Source organism: Gouania willdenowi, chromosome 5 (genome assembly GCF_900634775.1).
Source record: "Gouania willdenowi chromosome 5, fGouWil2.1, whole genome shotgun sequence".
In the NCBI taxonomy this organism is placed as follows: domain Eukaryota; kingdom Metazoa; phylum Chordata; class Actinopteri; order Blenniiformes; family Gobiesocidae; genus Gouania; species Gouania willdenowi.
This window is the reverse complement of record NC_041048.1, coordinates 39,538,918-39,559,538: the sequence shown is the minus strand read 5'-3', so window position 1 is coordinate 39,559,538 and position 20,621 is coordinate 39,538,918. Positions and strand designations below refer to the sequence as shown.

General features: G+C 38.5%; 1 protein-coding gene across 4 annotated transcripts; it reads right to left on the bottom strand.

Annotated features, from left to right (window-relative positions):
- Positions 1 to 456: 456 nt before the first annotated feature.
- On the bottom strand, positions 457 to 19,703 carry gnl3l (G protein nucleolar 3 like). 4 transcript variants are annotated; one of them, XM_028447274.1, is made up of 15 exons: positions 19,605 to 19,703; positions 19,486 to 19,529; positions 17,260 to 17,373; positions 17,062 to 17,178; positions 16,902 to 16,985; positions 14,683 to 14,818; positions 14,498 to 14,601; positions 14,266 to 14,410; positions 13,919 to 14,006; positions 12,010 to 12,187; positions 9,288 to 9,430; positions 9,078 to 9,214; positions 7,732 to 7,856; positions 7,456 to 7,627; positions 457 to 547 (listed from the first exon to the last, which is right to left on the bottom strand). In XM_028447274.1, the coding sequence occupies exons 1-15, from the start codon at positions 19,615 to 19,617 to the stop codon at positions 480 to 482; spliced, it is 1,668 nt and encodes a 555-aa protein (XP_028303075.1). In that variant the 5' UTR covers positions 19,618 to 19,703; the 3' UTR covers positions 457 to 479. The 4 variants fall into 4 exon arrangements, with proteins under 4 accessions (XP_028303075.1, XP_028303076.1, XP_028303073.1 ...); XM_028447275.1 differs by having other exon boundaries at positions 17,260 to 17,370; XM_028447272.1 differs by having other exon boundaries at positions 17,260 to 17,370; positions 19,486 to 19,562; positions 19,605 to 19,668.
- Positions 19,704 to 20,621: the final 918 nt, after the last annotated feature.

Sequence of the window (20,621 nt, the reverse complement as noted above, 5' to 3'; positions counted from 1 at the left end):
AAATTTAGAGAAAAGAAATGGCTCTGTGGGTCACCAAGAATTTGTGATATGTATATATATTTATGTATATATATATAAACTAGAATATATTACGCTGAGAAATAGTATTACTTTTGTCCTCAAAAGATTCGGGAAGAAGGTAGAGAAAAAAAAACCTTACAAAATGACAATAGTTCTGGCATAATTCCATATATATATATATACACATATACACACATACAGTATTTGCTTTTATAAATTAACAAAACATATTGTCAAAATTTAGTGATGATCTCTAATATACACACAGTATCACACCTATGACATCATCTTGAGCACATAAATCCTAAAATACTAACACTACTACTCACAAAGAAGAAGAAGAACAAACTAAACATGTTTGGACATGAATGAGTTCCTGTACCTGTAACTGAAGCAACATGCTTATTAACCCATAGGAAAAAATAGGCAAATCAGTCAGATTTAAATAAGAATTTTAATTAGCCGTCTGAAAAGGAGAAATCCATTGCAGATATCAGGTTGTCGGACAGTTTTGTTGCTAGTTTGTCTGCAAAAAAAAACAAAACAATAACAGTATTATTTATGACAAGAATGCACAACCACATCCATACAATATTGCTAATCCTGACAAACTTCATTACGGATTATGGACTAAAGTCTGTTGCTTGTTCAGAGGGAGGCTGAAGGGGTATAGCATTTATAATATTTAGGAGGAAACCTAATTATAAGCAAACGTTTAAAAAGTTTCCATTCAGAGACCAAAGTGATTAATTCTGATGTTTGTAGCCAAATAGGACTTATACACTACCAGTGTTTTAGCTCATTTGTTCAATTTTTATTTAAAGGGACTTTAACTATTGTAATTACTTCCGCCAAGGAGATCATGTTTTACAGAAAATTTTTATTTATTTATTTATTTATTTGTTTGTGAACTCAAAAACTAATGGACGGTTTAGATGAAATTTAAGAAAAAAAAACCCAAAATGGGATAATGGATTGAAGATTAGATGATTTCGGGGATGATCCGGATCAATATACTGATTCTGGATAATAATTAAAAAAGAAAAAAGAAAATTCAATAAATCCCTATGTTCAGCTGTTTGAGTTGGTATAACTACCCCTCCTGTTGGTGAATTTCCGCATTACATGCTCTAGTCATCAGTTCCGTTTCACTGTCTGTTTGGAAACGTCACATCTAAGCGCTAAAAACTTCTTCCAAGCCTTTAAAGCAGTGGTTTCCAAACTTTGACTATTTCCTACTTTGAACGAAGATGAACTTTCAAACCCCACCTGCACCCGTTGCCTCCACAATAATCCTGACCAATAACACATTTTCAAATGTATTAAATTAACAGGGAACAACCAACATCATGTTTCATGATTAATCAAAAACTAAATTCATCTAATCACCTGCATAAAAAAAAAAGTAAAAGTGCAGCAGCCAAAAATACAGGAAATAACCAAACATTGTTTGTAACTTGTGCCAAAAAGCTTCAGCGAACAAAAAGGAAATACATTTTTTAAGATAGCTATCAAAAGTTTATTTTACAGCACACGCAGCAATTATTCAACCAAAAAAAAAAAAAAAAAAAAAACTGGAGAATGAATGATCAGGTGCAGAGGAGGACGAGGAGGAGAAAGAAAAAGAGAAATATTTCGTGTTGGCTTTTTGTGGTGCAGATTTATTTTTAAACACAGACCATTTATGATATGAACCTTTTTTTAAGCTTTGACCAGAACACGACAAAGCAAAAGTGAAACCTACAGGTCTGACAGACATTAGGTATTTATATCGGAGCCTGACCCGAAACTGACAAGTAAAACCTATTTTTCACTCATACAAATTATATATTTACTTTTGTGTTAGTGGCAAGCCTGCTTTTATTAATAAACAACTGTTAATGTCAACATCAGATCAGCCCACAGGGAAACAAAGAGACAGTGAATCTATTCACATAATCCAGGTATCAAATATAAGGATAATCCATGTTCTTGTGCAGAAAAGGGATTGATTCAATAGTGGATGCCTGTGCAGCGTATTTGAAGCCTGTCTTAATTCATTCCCTCTCTGCTCTGATCTACTCTGAGCACTGAAGCGCAGCACTTACACAGCTGTTGCTGGATATAGAATAATGTTTAGAAATTAAATAAATTAAATTTGATATTTAATCCTTATCACCTATATGAGTGCGTTGCATTTTTTTTTTTAAACCGTCAAAAAACTGATACTACTGCTGGTCGACCAATGAAAATCTTGGTCGACTAAACGACCAAAGTTGGCAGCCCTTGTGATGTCTTAATTTGCCGATCCGATCAATATATTATATCGTCGTGATGAAACTTTCAGTAGATGCTCTCGTTGCAGTGTTTTATCGTCTCATTTACACCGAAGAGTTGTTTGCTTTACATCAGTGATTCTCAACTGGTGGGTCAGGACCCAAAAGTGGGTCGTGGGCCTGCACTGGGTGGGTCGCGGAAAGCTGGCCAAAAAAAAAGGAATACTTAATGTCTGTCTGTCATCTTTTATTTTGAAAGGAACTTTTATTTTGACAGGTATGCTGTGAAAAGCATGTTGCACAGAAAAATATATAGATTCATGTTTTAAAAAAGATTAGATGTGCGCATTTTAAACAGCTATCTTTGAAAAAAAAAAAACTACATTTGGTTAGTGGAATTCTAAAAAAAAAAAAAAAAAAAAAGTGGGTCACGTTTTGATGACCGTGGCAAAATGTGGGTCCCAGGGTGAGACGAGTTGAGAACCCCTGCTTTACAAGATACGGCTTTATTTCACTTACCGTATTTTTCGGACTATAAGGCGCACCGGATTATAAGGGGCACTATCAATGAATGGGTCTGACTGGGTCTATTTTCATACATAGGGCGCACCGGACTATAAGGCGCACCGGTTTGTTATTATCATTATTATTATTATTACTATTAAGACGCATTAAGCAAAATAAAATAGTCAGATAGGTCAAACTTTATTCAACTCATTAACAATAACTCTCAACATTGTTCAGGTTTAACACATAAAATGCAGAACAATACACTCACTTTTTCAGTTCAGTATGTTGAAGCACAGTAGTTAATTTCATATATAAGGCGCACCTGATTATAAGGCGCACTGTCGATTTTTGAGAAAATTTAAGGATTTTAAGTGCGCCTTATAGTCCGAAAAATACGGTACATTTGTTCACAAAGGTGAAAAAATATGAATGAACGCCAAAAATGTTAAGTGGACCGGCTGAACACTGGACTTCTTCCCCAGTTTACTGGCTCTGAAAGCGGGGACAGCATCTGCTGTTAGTGTCTGTGTGTGTGTGTGTGTTTGTATGTACGTGTGTGTGCATGTTAAGTTTATCAGCCTAACCATGTTAAAAGTGAGAGTCCTAAAGCAGAGCGATGTGCTCCCGTTTACTTTCGCTTTCATTGCGGATGCTTCTGTCCATTTCAGGGTGATGGTGGACACAGAAGCGTGCGTGCGTGCATGCGCCCCACCTCCACTGTGCACCTATGAATAAGGACTATAAGCAACAGCAATGCCACAGTCAGTAAATATGTATTTGCTCCTAATGCTAGTGGAGGCTTCACGTAGTTCCAGTGTGGTCTGTCTCCACAGCTTCATCTCCAACTCTCTTGTAGTTACTTCACAGCAGTCATTGAGTATGACATCATATAAGTTTAATTCAACAGATGTAACGTTTCTTTTGCCAATCACTAAAAACGGCATACAGCTTAGAATCGATCTGCTCTGTTCACACACGCTGTATCACTCCGCACTAAAGGTTGAACAGACTAGTCGATTAGTAAACTTTAATGTCTTGTGACTGTCCACGTGACGTCGACTAGTCGCAGTACCTGATTTTTGCCCAAGATGGCAGCGCAACACAGCAAATGAGGGTCCTAGTACCCCTGCACGGCAAGGCAGCACAACATCAAGAGTTTCTTGCTCCATCCTGGTTTGTGCTCAATCTGCAGCTGGTAGGCAGATACTACGGCTAATATGCATGCTAACGTTAGCTGTAGTGGTAACATGTCTGTGTATTAGGCAAATCTGAAAACATCAGCAGCACAGGACGAAGGTTCCGTTAGCGGGCGAAGACAGCGATTGTGCCAAAATCTGTAACCCAAAAAAATCTGTGACAGGATGTGGCGACAGTTCCAACCCCTGCTGCTTCTCGGCGGACATTTACTCCCCCTTAAACACGTTTGTAATTCTTCTCCAGTCTGCATTTACTACACCCACCGGAGCGTCATGTTTAAGGGGGAGTAAATTCACACACACGCGTTTAGGTCCCAAATGATGATTTTAGATGAATCTTTATCAGGTAATAACAAAAGAATTCCGTCTTTACCTAAAAAAAAAACCTGAATTAATATGATCAGATCAGTGATCGGCTATCTTTTTTTTTTTTAAAACTCACTGATAGGTGATTCGCCCAAAAATCCTGATCATATAAAGCCTAGTTTATTTATTGTTCTGCTCCACTTCACATACCAACATAAATCATTATTTTTGCACTGTAGTTCCACATTACAGTTTTGTTTTGTTCATAAAACAAGTCAATTTTAATAGAAAACACAACAATCATTGGAATGAAGCCTGTTTTCAAAAAAATGTGCGTTTCGCTTCCAGCTGCTCAATTGAGCGGACGGCAGCTCAGCACTCAGAAATGTTGGCTATATTTTCATTTTTCTCTTATATTACAAACATTTGACCAGAAATGTCACATATAACAATGATTGTTGGGTTCTCTATTTTCTATTTAAATTAACTTGTTTTATCATGTGAGAAGAACTTTAAGAAGATTGCCATAAAATTGAAAATATCCTCCCGTTTGTCATGCCCCACCTGTCATGTCTCCATTCCCCACCAGGGGGGGGCGCGGCACACACTTTGAGAAGCACTGCTTTAATTTTCAATGATCCTGATCATGGTACCGTGATTGCTTTAACGCTTGGCAGAGCTTTTCGCTCTCTGTGTAGATGCTTGAAACTTCTCAAATTGTTCCTTTCTACTGGCTATTCTTAGGATGAAGACATAAACCTTATTCAATGATGGCTTGTTCAAAGCAAGGCAGCAATACTTTTCTGAAATTATTGCCAAAAATGTCAACAACTCTCGCACGTTGTTTTCTGTAATTGAAAAGCTCACAACCCCCCCAGATCAGATAGCCCCTGAATTACTGTCAGCTGGAAAATGCAATGAATTTGCTGTATATTTCAATGAAAAAATACAATCAATAAGGTCAAACATCGGGGGCGGTGTTTAGCTCAGTGGGTAGAGCGCCCGCCCCATGTACAGAGGCTATAGTTCCTCACCTGCAGCGGGTCCAGGTTCGATTCCCGGCCTGGGACCCTTTCCTGCGTGTCATTCCCTGCTCTCTCTGACCCCCTTCCTGTCAAGCAACTGTCATATAAAGGCCACTAGAGCCAAAAAAATCCTTTAAAAAAAAAAAAAAAAAAAAAAAAAAAAAAAAAAAATAAGGTCAAACATCAGAACAAACCAGCAAAATCACAAAAAGCTTGAACAGCTTCAACCACTGAGGGATGAGTCAACTACAATGTTAGAGTTTATTACAGTGAACCCAAAAACAATAGAGGAGACTGTTCAGCAGCTGAATCCATCAACGTGTTGCCTTGACACAATACCCTCAAACTTCTTTAAAACTGTTGTAAAGTCAATTGTCACTGATTTGTGTCAGATAATTAACTGCTCATTCCAATCAGGCACTGTACCAAAATCCCTGAAAGTAGCTGCTGTGAAACCGCTGTTAAAAAAGAGAACACTGGATGCCTCTATACTGGCTAACTATAGACCAATCAGCAACCTTCCATTCATGGCCAAGATCATTGAGAAGGTGGTCTTCAACCAACTGAGTCAATTCTTAACATTCAACAAAATATTTGATAAATTTCAGTCAGGTTTTCGTTCTCATCACAGCACTGAAACTGCTCTTATCAAAGTGATCAATGACATAAGGTTGAACACTGATTCAGGAAAAGTATCTGTTCTCATTTTGTTGGATCTAAGTGCTGCATTTGACACTGTAGATCATACAATTTTGTTGCACAGATTGCAAACATGGGTTGGACTAAATGGAAAAGTAATGCAATGGTTTAAGTCATACTTGGAGGAGCAAAGCTATTTTGTAAGCATTGGAAACTTTGAATCTGACAGATTACCAATGTCCTGTGGGGTTCCTCAGGGATCTGTTCTTGGACCCCTTCTGTTTAACCTTTACATGCTTCCTTTAGGACAAATTTTACAGAACTGTAAGGTTGATTATCAGAGCTATGCAGATGACACACAACTATATCTATCACTGAACCCAGATGACAATGGTCCCATTGAGGTGTTGTGTGACTGTTTAGAAAAAGTAAACTGCTGGATGAGTGAAAACTTCCTTCAACTAAACCATGACAAGACGGAGGTGATTGTCTTTGGTAACAAGGAAAAGAGGACTGCTGTCAGCAATTATCTTGAGTCTCGATCTTTAAAAGCTAAAGACCAAGTCAAAAACCTTGGTGTTCTGATTGACTCAGATCTTACATTCAGCAGTCAGATCAAATCTATCACAAAAACAGCCTTCTACCACCTAAAGAACATCGCCAGAGTGAAAGGTTTAATGACTCAGAAAGATCAGGAGAAACTGGTCCATGCTTTTATCTCCAGCAGACTGGACTATTGTAATGGTCTTCTGACAGGAATCCCCCAAAAGAGCATCAAACAGCTACAGCTGGTTCAGAACGCTGCAGCTCGGGTCTTAACCAGAACAAAGAGGTCAGAACACATTACTCCAGTTTTAAAGTCTTTACACTGGCTCCCAGTCAGCCTCAGAATAGACTTTAAAGTTCTGCTGCTGGTGTATAAATCTGTGAATGGGTTTGGTCCAGAATATATCAGTGACATGTTAGTCAGGTATGAACCCAGCAGGTCTCTCAGATCTATGGACACAGATCAGATAGTGGAGCCCAGAGTTCACAGTAAACATGGTGATGCTGCTTTTAGTTGTTATGCTGCAAAGAAGTGGAACAAACTGCCAGCAGAGCTGAAGTCAGCATCCAATGTGAACATTTTTAAATCAAAGTTAAAGGCACTTTTTTTCTCTACTGCATATGATTGAGAGAGAGATTTTTTGTCATGTTGTTGATGTAATGATGATTTTACTGATGATTTTAATTGATTTTACTGATGATTTTAAATGTTCTTATTGATTTAAATGTTCTTATTGATTTTAAACAATTGAATGTTTTATCATGTAAAGCACATTGAGTTGCCTTGAGTATGAAATGCGCTATACAAATAAATTTGCCTTGCCTTGCCTTGCCTTATGTCAGACTCCCATGGCCTCGCTCTAACCTGTGTGACAGTGAAAAGCTGATGCTGCCCAGACCATAACAGGCAAAGAGAAAGCAGAAGTGTCTCCTCCCACTCAGCGATACGATACGTACCAGCTCGTTTCTGTTTCTTTTTCCTCTTTTTTCCTGCAGCCATCAGTGCTTGGCCCTGCTGCAGAGGATCCACATTCACTATATCCTTCAAGTCAGGAGCTCTGGGAGCCGCGTCACTCGCAGGAAGTTCAGTTTTCTTGTTCGATTTTATTTCCACCGTCATTGGTCCAAACTTTATTGTGAGTGCGGGACATCAGAGAGAAACCGTGATGTGTGTGAGAACATTTCTTCTGTTAAATCAGAGTAATGTAAGTCTACAAAACGGGTGTTTCTCACCTCAGAATCCTGATCATCCTCCATTAATTCAGTTTCCTTCTCTAACTGTGTCTCTACCTGAGAACCTTCAGTCATCCCTGTGGTTTCCATACAGAATCCCATTTGGACGTCAGGACAAGTAGACACTGAGAAGAAAAATAAATAGGTTTTTTTGACAGGTTAACAAATGCTGCTGAACTTTAGACTAGTGGTTCTCAACCTTGGGGTCAGGACCCCGTTTGGGGTCGTGAGACACTGGGAGGGGAGTAAAAGAATATTTTTTTAAAACAATTTAAGCCCATTATTGCTAATTTTTACCCTTTTTCTGCTACTACACAAAACTTGCCATATTCTAACCTATTTTCAACACATTTTTTCTTGCCATATTTTTGCTCCTTTTAATGCATTTTTGCTGCATTACTCCCATTTCTCATCAAATTTCTTCTGCACATTTCTTCTACTATTAGGACATTTTTGGCACTTATAAACCCTTTCCACCATATTTCATGCTTGTTTTTGCCAATTTAACCAAATGCATGATTTGCCATGTCCATTATTTGTCATGTCTGGGACAGCAGCAGATGTGCTGGGGTCCGTGAACTCTGGCCTTGTGGCCCAGAGCTAGCAGCAAGGCTGTCACCGGCATCGTACCGGAGCGAGAGGCCGCTGGAGGCCAACGTGCACGCCGGAACAGCAACTTTGGAAGGAGCAGTCAGTCGGAGATGAGCCTCGGGGTTTTCGCGCCTTGTGGCTGTGAAAGACTGCACACACAAGCCCGGAGGCGTCAAGTGGTGATGTCCGGGAGCTCTGGACCTGTCGGTGCAGAGCTCGGAGCGGTTAACGGACATCGTGAGTGAGAGAGTCGCTCGAGGACCAATGTGGGCCGAAGCAACAACATTGGAGGAGAGATTATTTATTAAAAAGTATGTTTCAACTTTCATTTTTATGATAAAAAATAAGGACATTAAATTTGTTACTATTAAATTAAAAAACTAGTCGAATCGCAATAAATCAAAATTGCAAATCGAATCGGAACAAAAGCATATCGTCCCAGCCCTGAAAACTCCCAGATGTGTTATTTTTTTGTCTTTTAAGCCTCTCAAGTTCCACAGCTGCAGTACATTAAAGCTACTTCATATCAATCTGTTCAGAAAAAAACATCCAAACAAAAAAAAAAATCCAGTCGCATATTATTTATTATTACCACACTGACGAATGTCAGTTGCACAAGCTTCTTGTGGGCTTTTAATTTATTTTGGTCATTTTAAATCGCAATATTTTAGATAATTTCATTTTAAATTAAAGTCATGCTTGAATTAGTTCACGGTAATAAATCCAAACTGGGAAAAGTGCTGCTTTTGCTTTACCTGCAAGAACCTCTTGATTTCCTTTTTCCAGCTCATCCCAGTCAAAAGCTTTCCCCATCTCTGTGACGATCTCAGCACTGACGTGCGTAGGGAGGGTGTGCGTCTCTGGAGGATGTGTGAAGTAACTGATTCTCCCTCTAATCAGCACAAATTAGAAATATTAGGACCAAAAAAAGTCATAGAAAAGGTGGATGGTTAACTTTAACTGACCCTGTCCAGTCCATTAAGAGACTCTTCGCTGCTTTGTCTGTGTCGGGCAGTCCTCCTTTCCTCAGTTTACCCTGCCGTCGAGCAAGCAACGCTAAGAACTCTTGAGCAGTGTGAAAGTCTGGGACGTCATAGTGTTCCAGGATCTGAGGATTCAGCAGAACAAATAACACAATGTCATGGAAAATCCATTAGTAACTACAGTAAACTAGTATTGGGAAAGTTAATTTTCTACATTTACTAGTTAAAAGTTAAGTTCACAAATTATAAAATGAACTCATTCAGTTCATAATTAAATTTTATTTTAATTAAGTTCTCATTTCTAATAATGAACTAGTTCAAAGTTTTTTTTGTTTTTGTGGTTTTTTTTTTTTTTAAATATGTTGCTGTGAGCTTTTTCCCTCAGAATCCTGACATTTTTCCACACTGAACTGCAAGAAATGGAATTTGGGGTGAATTGTTTCCAGGTTTGGAAAATGATTGCACAATTAAGACAACTTCCCTGTTTTTGTTTATATAATTTGTCATTAAAAAATAAATTTTTCCTCCTGTTTCAGAGAATACGTGCAGGGCTGAAAGCTGCAGCTGCTCTCGTGGACTGAATGGCTGCTGTTTTAAGGTTTACTTTTGACGTTGTCAATGTGCACAATCGAGTCTGGAAACCCGTGGGAAAAGTTTACACAAAAACTAGTGATGCGCCAACATTTTTAACACTTTTCTCACCGAAACAGGATGTTGTAAAGACGTGAGCAAACACAGCAGCCAGCGTGCGCTCGTATGGAAACGGACCAAAGTGTCCATGAACTCACGGAGCGGCTGTATTTAAATACATTTGCACACTAAAGCGTTTTCTGAGCAGAGTTTGAGACGGAGAACGTTAGTGTGTTTTATGTTTCGTGTAGCACTTCATCACGACTGTACTTGGTCCACGTTATAAAGATCATTACTTGGACGATATTAAAGCAGCATACAAAATAAATGAACACAATGAATGCAGAGAACCTGATTGGAGACGACCACAGGAAAGGAGAGCAGAGCTCACAGTTACTGTAATAAAACAAAAAAGCTCAAGAACTTCATTGCACTTTGTGTTTTAATCAGAGAACAGATTTAATGTGACTCTCTTCCAGCAGCCCAGTCAGTTAATGTATGAGTGGGGTCAAGTTAAACATTTTATTTTTTATATTTTGTGCAATGTTGGAGTCAGTGCTAAATAAATATTTTCATATTTTTAATTGATTCATTCTTTCAAGCATTAATATTCATTTATACAATTGCAATGCTTTAATTTTAGTGAGGTTAGTGCACATTTACACTCTAGTTGCACGTTACCCACGGTGCCAAATTGTAACGGTTCCTACTATACTAGAAATTCTACACAACGGTACTACCGTGGACTACGATACTACCGTGGATTACGATACTACCAGTGCCAGTTTCTGCCTCTACTCTCCTCCTGGCTTCTCACTGCATGCTGCTCACTTGAAAACAAACTAACATGAACTTTGATGAACATAAATGATTGGCTGTTTGCGTGTTACTGGTGACGTCCGGAAATATGATAAGCTGTTTCTGCATGATGGGTCCGCACGTCTGTTAGCTGATTGGCCGCTCGTGTGTTTCTGCCGGCAGAATAAACTCCATGAAGACAGCTCAGCTTCGATAGAAATTCGCTTGAAAACAAACAAGCTAAATTTCTGTCTCGCCTGGATGCGTGCACGGCTTACAGTCACAAACATGAGACAATACATCACTAATTTTGCCCAAAAAACCAAACTCCAAAAGTCCAATTTGCAACTATTTTGGCTTTAAACGAGGCAGAGACAGTGAAGCAATAGGAGATCTACTGTGCAGGCGCTGTCACCGGCTATAGGAGCCAACCTCCAACCTCATAAAACACCAGTGATCTCACTAGAAAATGCATACAAATATAGCTTTCACAGGGATTCAGTTCCTGTTTATTGTATTTTATCCTCTATGGTTTATTATGTTGAGAAGAAGCATTATTGTCAAATAGATTATTTTTAAAGACAGTGGATTTGTTATCCTAAGTTGATTATTACTATTTGTTAAACATAAATTGATGTGTAAAGGAAACCGAATGATTATTTTTTTATTTCAACCATATAAATTCTAACTTCATTTATTTGTTTTTTATTGCTTATATGCTTTTGTTCATATACTCTTATTAATTACTTATAGTGTTGTTTGGTGCATAATAAGTATTTATAACTTGTACAAATACATTGTCATTCATAAAAATAATAATAAAAAAGGCTTCAGTATCGCGAGATTACCTGGAACCCTGATACTGTGCCTGGTATAGTATCGTGGTTACTCATTTTGGTATCGTGACAACTCTAATTTACACCCATAAATGCAATGGGAATAATATTTGCGTAATATTTTATTTCGGTGTTTCGGTTTTCGGTCTTGGTTTTCCCATTTTCAGTTTTGGCCAAGAATTTTCATTTTGTTGCATCCCTAACAACGACGTAACATTTTTCTCACTTGGCTCATACAGAGATGCTGAATTAATCAGAGACAGAATCTGAAATAGAACTGCTGATGCTGCAGTCTGGGGTTGCCAGATTTGTTGTTTTCCCCTAATATAATTAAAGCCCGTTTACAGCATGTTTTAGTCGGGTTTTCGTCTGGAAGGCTGTGTAGGAATCTGAATGAGTTCATATACGATTGTTGAGGCACAACACTGCACAGGACTCACCTGTGCCTTGTTGCACCGTCGTAGAATGGCTTCAACTGGAGGCAGTGGATCCACAAGCTGCTCAATTTTCACACAGTTGCGAAGAATCATGGCTGCGTCTGTCGTCGATGTTGCCATCACAATGCCAGGACAGTCCAGGAGCTTGATGTGTTTGTCCAAATGCACCTCTTGAAGACATCTGACATAAATGGGTCACTTAAAATATTCATAATGGAGCCATATTTCCCACACTGAATTTTTTTTTAAGTGCTCAAATTTCTTCTGGAGAGCATTTAAAAATTGTAAAATAAAAATAAAGAAAGTGTAGACCACGCACATCAATTAATCGAAAATTTACTCAAAAAAAAGATGTAAAAGTTTGAAATTGCCGCTTGAAAGTTTATAAAAGTCTAGACAGTTTTTTTTCTTTTACATCATACAAAACACAGAAACAAAATACAGTCAATTACCTCTAATGAACTCCCTCCCCGCACCATTCACATTATATCAAAATAAATAAAATAAAAATAATAATAAACAAAAAATAATTTTTAGAAGTTTGTGTATTGCATTTTGGGAGGTGGAGTCTGTAAGCAGATATAAACAGGATAGAAATGTTTTTACTTCATTCTTTACACATCATTTATACGTGGAAGTGCAAATTAAAACAATAATGTTTTAATGGCTGATTTTCCCACCTATTATCTGCAGCCCACCTTAAAGGGGAAATATCATGCCAAATCCACTTTTTTAGCCCTTAAATGCATTTTGTTGTATATTGAGTGTTTAGAAGTACAGAAAAGTTCAAATTAGTCTCTTGAGGTGCTCCGTTGATATCTTTATATTCTGTTTTGGTCATAAATTTCAATCTGTTTTGATTTTTCTATTCTCTATTACATTTTTTGAACAATAACGTCACAGTATTTGCAGCGGAACTGCCAAATTAAGACATCGACTCCAGGCCCAACACTCGAGCAATCTGCCATTTTTATTTCTCGCTGCGATTTTGTAGTCCACGCTCAATGATGCCGAAGTTACGAGAGGATAAGTCAAAATGTTCGGTTGTTGGATGTAGTAACCCACACGCTTCATTACACCATCTCCCAGCATCAGAACCTTTTCAAAGTGCCTGGTTGAGTTTTATTTTTCACGGAAATGTACCCACATCTGTGTGTAAGGTCATTTTTGTGTGTGTGAAGCACTTCAAGTATAAAGAAGGATTTACAGAAAGACTTTGTCTGATTGAGGGTTCAATTCCTTCTATCTTTGAAGACGACGAACAGAGCACTTCGGTAAGCTGTAAATAACGCTAAAAAGTGTGATGATAAGACGTCCCTGTCATTGTTTTGTTAGCATTAGCAGTTGCACCGTCTTCATATGTTAGCGCTGTGTCATCTCGCTCCGCTGGGTCAGACTCTGGCTCGAACATGTAAGGCTTGATGGACTAGTCTTCTGTTGTTGATATTTTGTAAATAACGTGTGAATAAAAAGTTTCTGCGCCGCTACATAATCGTATCTCTTCTATCAAACTACAAAAATGGCCGAACAGGGTGGAGTTGAACAGAGTGTCACCTCTGCAACCTGGAGAGTGTCTCATTTGCATTTAATGAGACAGCACCAAACGAGCTGCTCTCAGAAGCACATCAGAAAAGGATAGAAAAGGGGTGGAGCTATAATAATGAGGAATTCAGACCCAAGCATTGCAGTTCCGCTTTAAATAGACCACAACTGTATGATTTATATGTAAAAAGGAAGGATTTCAAGGCATGATATGTCTCCTTTAAAATAAACTCGTCTGTATTTGACCCCTGAACTAAAATGAGTTTGACAGCCATGTTTGTTCAAACAAACCAAAATCTAACAAACATAAGAACAATCCACTCAGGATGACATACACCATGGAGTTCAGGCTCTTCTTTAAAACACTTACTTGGTTACACCAGGAGTGGCTCCAACACTACACGCTCGAACCCGTTTGAGGCTGTTGATCAAACTGCTTTTTCCCACGTTAGGAAAACCTACAAAGCAGACGAGGAAATATTTCAACTATTGTCATCAACAAGAAGAGCCAGAAATGCAGGTATAGTTTCCTGCTTTAACAATAAAATATAAACTATATTCATAAACTCATCTTTAGCATTTTTCAGTCTGCATTAATATGACTGAAATGCTCAGATCTGAGGAGAAAGGGGAACCATTTTTAAAGTGTACGCTATAATAAGATTATATTAATAAGTTAAAATGTAAAAACTGGTGTCATGTGACATTTAAACTCACCTACAACACCGACAGTGATGGCGGTCTTTATGTCCAGGTTGCGGCAGTAGTTTCCCAACAGCTTCATTAGAGAGTCGGCTCCGATGCAGGCGCTGCTGCTGAGAAGCTCCACAGTGGCCTGTGTCACTGATACATTACTGCGTTTCTGCACATCCAAGGAAAAAATACCAAAACAGATAACTATTTTACTTTCCTGTTAAAGAACAAAATGAAAATGTTTTTGACTCCTCACCAAATTCCTGGCTTGCTGCTGGGTAGATGCTTTGAAAGCCACGGTGGGAAACTCATTTCGGAGATATTTGATCCATTTCTCAATGATATCCTTTGACACCAAATCTATAACCCAAGTGAAACCAGTGGACATTCAGCCATGTGGTAAAATGCCAGACGTAGGTGTTTGGTATTAAAGTGTCGTACCGATCTTATTCAGCACTAAAACGATCTTCTTGTTTGTTCCGCTCTGAATGACGGCCTGTTCCACCTGAGGACATCTGCAGCCCAGAGGATCACGAGCATCCAAAACTTCCAAAATCACATCTGATGCTTCTACCACCTACAATAAAAAATAACTCATCAGTTCATTGTGATTCATTCTATCTTTAGGATCTGGCCCTAGCCTCTTCTCTCCAGAAATCACATACCCATGACAGGTAACGTTTTTCAAAGCTTCAACATGACCTGCATGGCAATTTTTTTTCAGATTGAAGTAAGACCCTTAGTGGTTACAGTTGATGTGAAATTTTGGAAATATGATACTGAGTGACATCAAGCCATGTTTTAAATACAGAAATCTGTAGTCTGCCTAAAAAACAGAGAGAATTATATCAAATATAAAGCTAATTCTCAATAAGGAAGGCTACAAAGCCAGGAATTATATACTAAAGTATGGACATCAACTGCAGTAAGTTTGGTGATAATAATTAACAATAGGTCAAAGACACGTTTTTTTTGTAAAAAAAAAAAAAAAGTTCAAGTGGAAGCATTTGGCACAAGTTTGGGAACAAGTGTGCAACTGTAATATGTCAGTCAAATTGATTCCAATCAATCTTATGTTGACCACTAGGTGTTGCAATTTAGCTTGAGATAAACACATATCCATATTTATTCAGGTTTCTGCTGAACCATGCATTAATGATATTTTTCCCTCCACTCTCTGATGCAGTTACACATGGGTCTAATTCAGCAATGTTTGACCAATCAGAATGATTGACACCGTGTTGTAAAGCTCAGAAGCTATAGAGATTTGTGATATAAAACACTATGTGAACGGGCCAATCAGAGTTGGATAAAAGAGGGACCTGCCATTTTAAGCATGCACGCTGTGTTCTCTTCTGCTACTCAGTGGACGCGGTCGCATTCTTCTTTGCTCCCTATCTCTCCCTGCTTGTTATGTCTCGTCTTCTGTCCTGGGGATCTAACAGGAGACTCTCTGCATTTTTCCAAAAAACAAAAATCATGGAATTGGTCAGTTGGTCTCTTAACTCATTGAGTGCCATTCACGTCAATAGACGTTAATCGTGTTTTTCAGCTGGGATTGCTAGGAGACAGTGTGACGAAGCTCTCCGGTGAATATCTAACTTGTACAATGGTGACATGTAGGTGGCAGCAGCGCACCTTTGGGTGAGAGATCACCCGTTATGGGCGGAGCTCAGAGGGAGAGGAAAGGAGTTTACAAAACAGAAAATGGCGCTACAAGAGTTGATGCTGAAGTTCCCAGCAGCGCACACTCGACCAGAGCATGTGTGGAACCGACGTGGACTATTGAGAGTGTCACGATGGTGAGAGAAAATTATTAAAAAAACGGGGCAAGTGCTGACATGTCCGGAATGAGAACGAAGTTGCGTGTGTGGGAACTAACGGGGGAGAAACTTGGAGGACTGCCAAAATACAGTAAGAAATCCATTCAACTCTGACATAGATAGCAAAATAATAATAATGTTGCAATCAAAAGCCTGGTCTCAGTGTTTTTTTTGTAGTTTTATAGAAGGAAACTAATGTTGAGGTGTCCCTAAAGCAAAAAAAAAAAATTGCTTCGAAGTCACTAATAGGTTTTTTCAGAAAAATACTTTTTTCTCATCTTTTTGTCACAAACTGGCGATTTGTGTGAAACTTGCCTCTATTCAACTGCTGATTACAGAATAACGATAAGCTCAAAACAAAATTATTTCCTTTAATATTTCAGAATTTGGTGTCAGAATTCAGATTGTCATAGTACAAAATATTCTGTGGGTCTTTAAAAATTAGTCAAAATTCTCTAAAACAGCTGGCACTGAGGGGGTAGAAATTTTGAAAATGGCTGGCACTGAATGAGTTAATGATCAAATTTTTTTCAACAAATAGACCGGGCCGGGGTGAGCCTGCGTGTCCGGATGGAACATTTGCGGCCAGATACACAATGGATTCCTGGTGGAAGGTTGTGTGTCTGTCAATGCTTTCCGTGGAGAATGTGGATTACGTCGGCAGGATTACTGGAAAGCCGCTATCCATCGACGGAAGGGGCTGAACTCTCAGAAGGAATCCACCGTGGTGAGGAGCGAAGAGTTTGTGTCAAGCAAATTGGCCACATTATTGGATATGCTGGAGACCAAAGACTCAAGGTTCGACCCGTGAGTTGAATAGGTTTACATGAAGCCTACCTTTTTAAACTCTCTGTAATAGGCCTTCCTTGAATTCTCATTCTCAAAGTTAACATGTTTCTCCAAACTCTGCATCTCCGTCTCCTGTTGACATCAACAAACAAAGCCATTGGTCCTCCTGTGACGACGATAAAAGGCCACATCATCAAAGCTGATTTACCCTCTGCTCAAACTCTCTTTGTCTCTGCAGGATGTCGTCCTGAAAGCTTTGCAAGTTCCTTCTCTTCATCATCTCTCGCTCTCTGGACATCTTCTGCCTCTCCTGGAGATCCTGGAGCTACATGTGGGAGGATGCTTTTCTGAAATGCTGACTCAGGACATCCAAACTAAACAAAGCAAACACACAAACAAGCTTTACCCTTTGCATCCGGATTTCCTCTGATTTTCGGGGGTCTTTGGCTTGCTGACCAACAGACTGATCTGCATTCTTTCTGCGGCCTGAAGCATCGCCCTTTTGACCCTCTTTATTCTGCTGGACAAACAAAGGATAATTTATTTTGGTTTACCTAAGAATACAAAAACACAACATCAGATTAGGCACACACGCGCGCATGCCTTCTCACTCCGGCCGTGTGGTTACAGCACTTATCATTAACAGCGCCGCTTTTACGGTTTAAATGATCAACTTAAGGAGTTACTAAAGGATGAGTTCACTCAGAACGTAGGTTTTAAAGGATTTAAAGCTGCAATTCCTATAATCCTCTCTCCGCTCCGTAATTAAACCAAAACCAAAACTGAACATCCCTTACCGGTATATTTTCTGAACGCTCTTAGTAACTTTTTTTCTCATTATAGACTGGTGACAAAAGTATGGACTTTATCTTGTGTTATTGGAGATGTTTCTGGTGTTTTAGAGACTCTGACCTGAATGTACATGTCAGTGTAGTTACTGTCCCGAGCAGCGGCTGCTGCCGTCAGCTCCTCCCCACCCCAACATACACAGAAGGCGGGGCTGTGATCGGCTTTTTGCCGCTCTGAACGGACTGACAACCATCATTCCGCTTCCAGACTATAGAATTAATTCCCTTTGAATAAGCTTCTCTTGTTTTACACGGCCTGTTCTCACTCTCTCTATCTCTGACACCTGTGAGTGTGTGTGGAGCGGACCCAGCGCAGTCACGGGGAAGTGCATTGCATTTTTTTTTTTAAATGACGGTAATGAAACTGATACCGTTGCTATTTTTATGACACCATGGTATACGGTATTACCTACATCAGATGCTACATATCGAGACAGCTGACACGTGCAAAAAATCTATCCAGCATTCGTCGACAAAACCTTATTTTTAAAAAAATATTTTCAAAAGTTAGCATGATTTTGAATGTAGCCTCCCCGATGGCTCCGCCTTTACCCCTCTCCCTCCTCCCCCTTGTGCTCCGTCTCACTCACATGCATGTGCACAGCTGCTGCAGAAGAGGAGCTCAGCTCATCACTTGTATCGTGTAGAAACTTTGTTGTCTCATTCAGCAGTAAGTAAACAATAAAGTTTACCATTATATATGTTAAAAAACGTGACCAAAAACTCTGTTTTAACTCTGTCAGCGGTAACAGGCTTTCAGTTTGAGCTTGTGCATGTGAGGGATTGAGAACGAGCAGGGAGACGTGATTGGTTAAAAAAAATTGTTCTTTTTTCTCCATTGGGTGAAGTAATTACAGATTTACAGCTGCTACAATTGACAGATTTTCTTCGTTCCTTTTTCAGAGCACGTAAGATCTTAATTTCTGTCAGGACATAGACAATTTCAACCAAAAACTTAAAAAAAGTATCTGGAGAAAATTGCCTACCCTAGCTTTAAGACTGCATACAAATCTTAAAAAGCTCTGGTACACTGACTGGGGATCAGTTTAGCTGGTGACATGGCAGAAGCCTCTACAGTCACACAGCTGTGCAGGGCTTCATGCAAATAATGAGGGTGATTCTCCAGTTGGCGGTAATTAAAGGTTTCACAAATAAAGTTTTGGGACCATATCGCACATTTCCATGGGATTTTTCCTGTTAAACTGGTGCCTGAGTATAAGCAGTGTGGCTAATGTCGCTCTTGCACATGATCTCGCGGGATTTTACCATAAAGTTTATTGTATTAATCCTTATTTATCATGATTGGTACGATTCTAGGAAGTGTAATAGCAGTGAAGTAATCTAAACATGGAAAGATGATGAAACGCAAGGAAAACAGAAAAGTGTAACGTGATGCGGAAATGGGTAAACCATGAACTGAGCAATTTTGCAACAGAAATTCCGAAGCCCAATAGGACTCTTATAATGTTTCTTGCGTATGATTCAACTTTTGTTTTCAGATAATGGCTACTTTTGAATCACAAATATCGGAATTGCAATATAGATCCAATCAGCCCCCAAGTATCGTGATAAAATCGGGAGGAAAGCATAAGTAATTTATGACTAACCACTACTAACCCAATTTCTCATGAAAACATACAAACTCTACTAACATTAAGAGTCGGAATACGTCGTGCTTCTGGACAGTGTTACATGCTAAATATGTATTGTGCTCACATTGAATAAAACAAGAGGTAACTGTAAATGCAGCAACAAACCAACACAGTTAGCAGTAACATACTCACTTGAAACTTTCCAAGAAAACCGAGACGTTTGGCTCGTTTCTGCTCTGTGAAATAAACACAAAAACATCCAAAATAAACTTAAAACAACACTTTTAAATCATCAGTAACAAAATACGCACTAGCTTTAGACATTATTGGAATATACTCCTCAACTTCTTCACGTGTTTGGTTAGCAGGTGACGGCCATGTTTATGGTGACGTCATCGACAACATCCGTGTACATGTCAAAATAAGATACCAAAGACGGAAGTTCCCCAAATTGTTTTTATTTTGTTTTTATTTATTTATTTTTTTTACCAATTGTACATATCAATCATGGCATAAGAAATATTAGTTTGACTAATTGAGAAATTGTGATTTAATTAATTGTAATAAGAGAAAGAAATTTGGATTATTTTTAGATTAGTTTCAATAAGTCATGTCATGCCTCCAAACAGGCAAAGTGACACAAAATACAAAAATATTTGTGGCCCCCGCTGTGATTAAATTTGCCCATCTCTGCAGTACATTTTGTCATACAAATGATTAAAAAAAAAATTCTCTCTTTTTCCACCTTTTTTTTCTTTTATTGTGAAAAAGGATCATTTCTAATTATTTCTTTAATTCTAATTTCTAATAACAAACATGTGGGTCTGTTGGTGCTATGCGCATTCCACAAGACTATATGCAGTCACTATGTGGTCTAAAGGCAAGGATAATGTATTGAAGATGTCAGCAGATTCATAAATAATAACAGTCTTATTTACATACTAATGTATGTACTTATATATACTTATATGCCTATACTTAATAAGCATCTTGTCCAATAAGCATCTTGTCTTCCTGGATTAAATCCCATGAGAAACTTGCTACCGACCACATCTGGTCAGCCTTTAATTTGGGGAGTCTTGAAAATATCTGAAGGTGGAAAATGTAAAAAAAAATACAGTTTGCACCTATTTTGCTGATCATTTTACACATTTAGCTCATTTTCCTCACATCGAACACAAAAATTCATGTAGAAAAACATGTTATATTATATACGTAATTACATATTTATCTGTTTTTGTTTTTTCTATTGGAGATGTTAGCTTAATGATATTAGCATTTCGCCGATATACAATATATTTCATTTCATTTCCAATTTTAAGTATTAA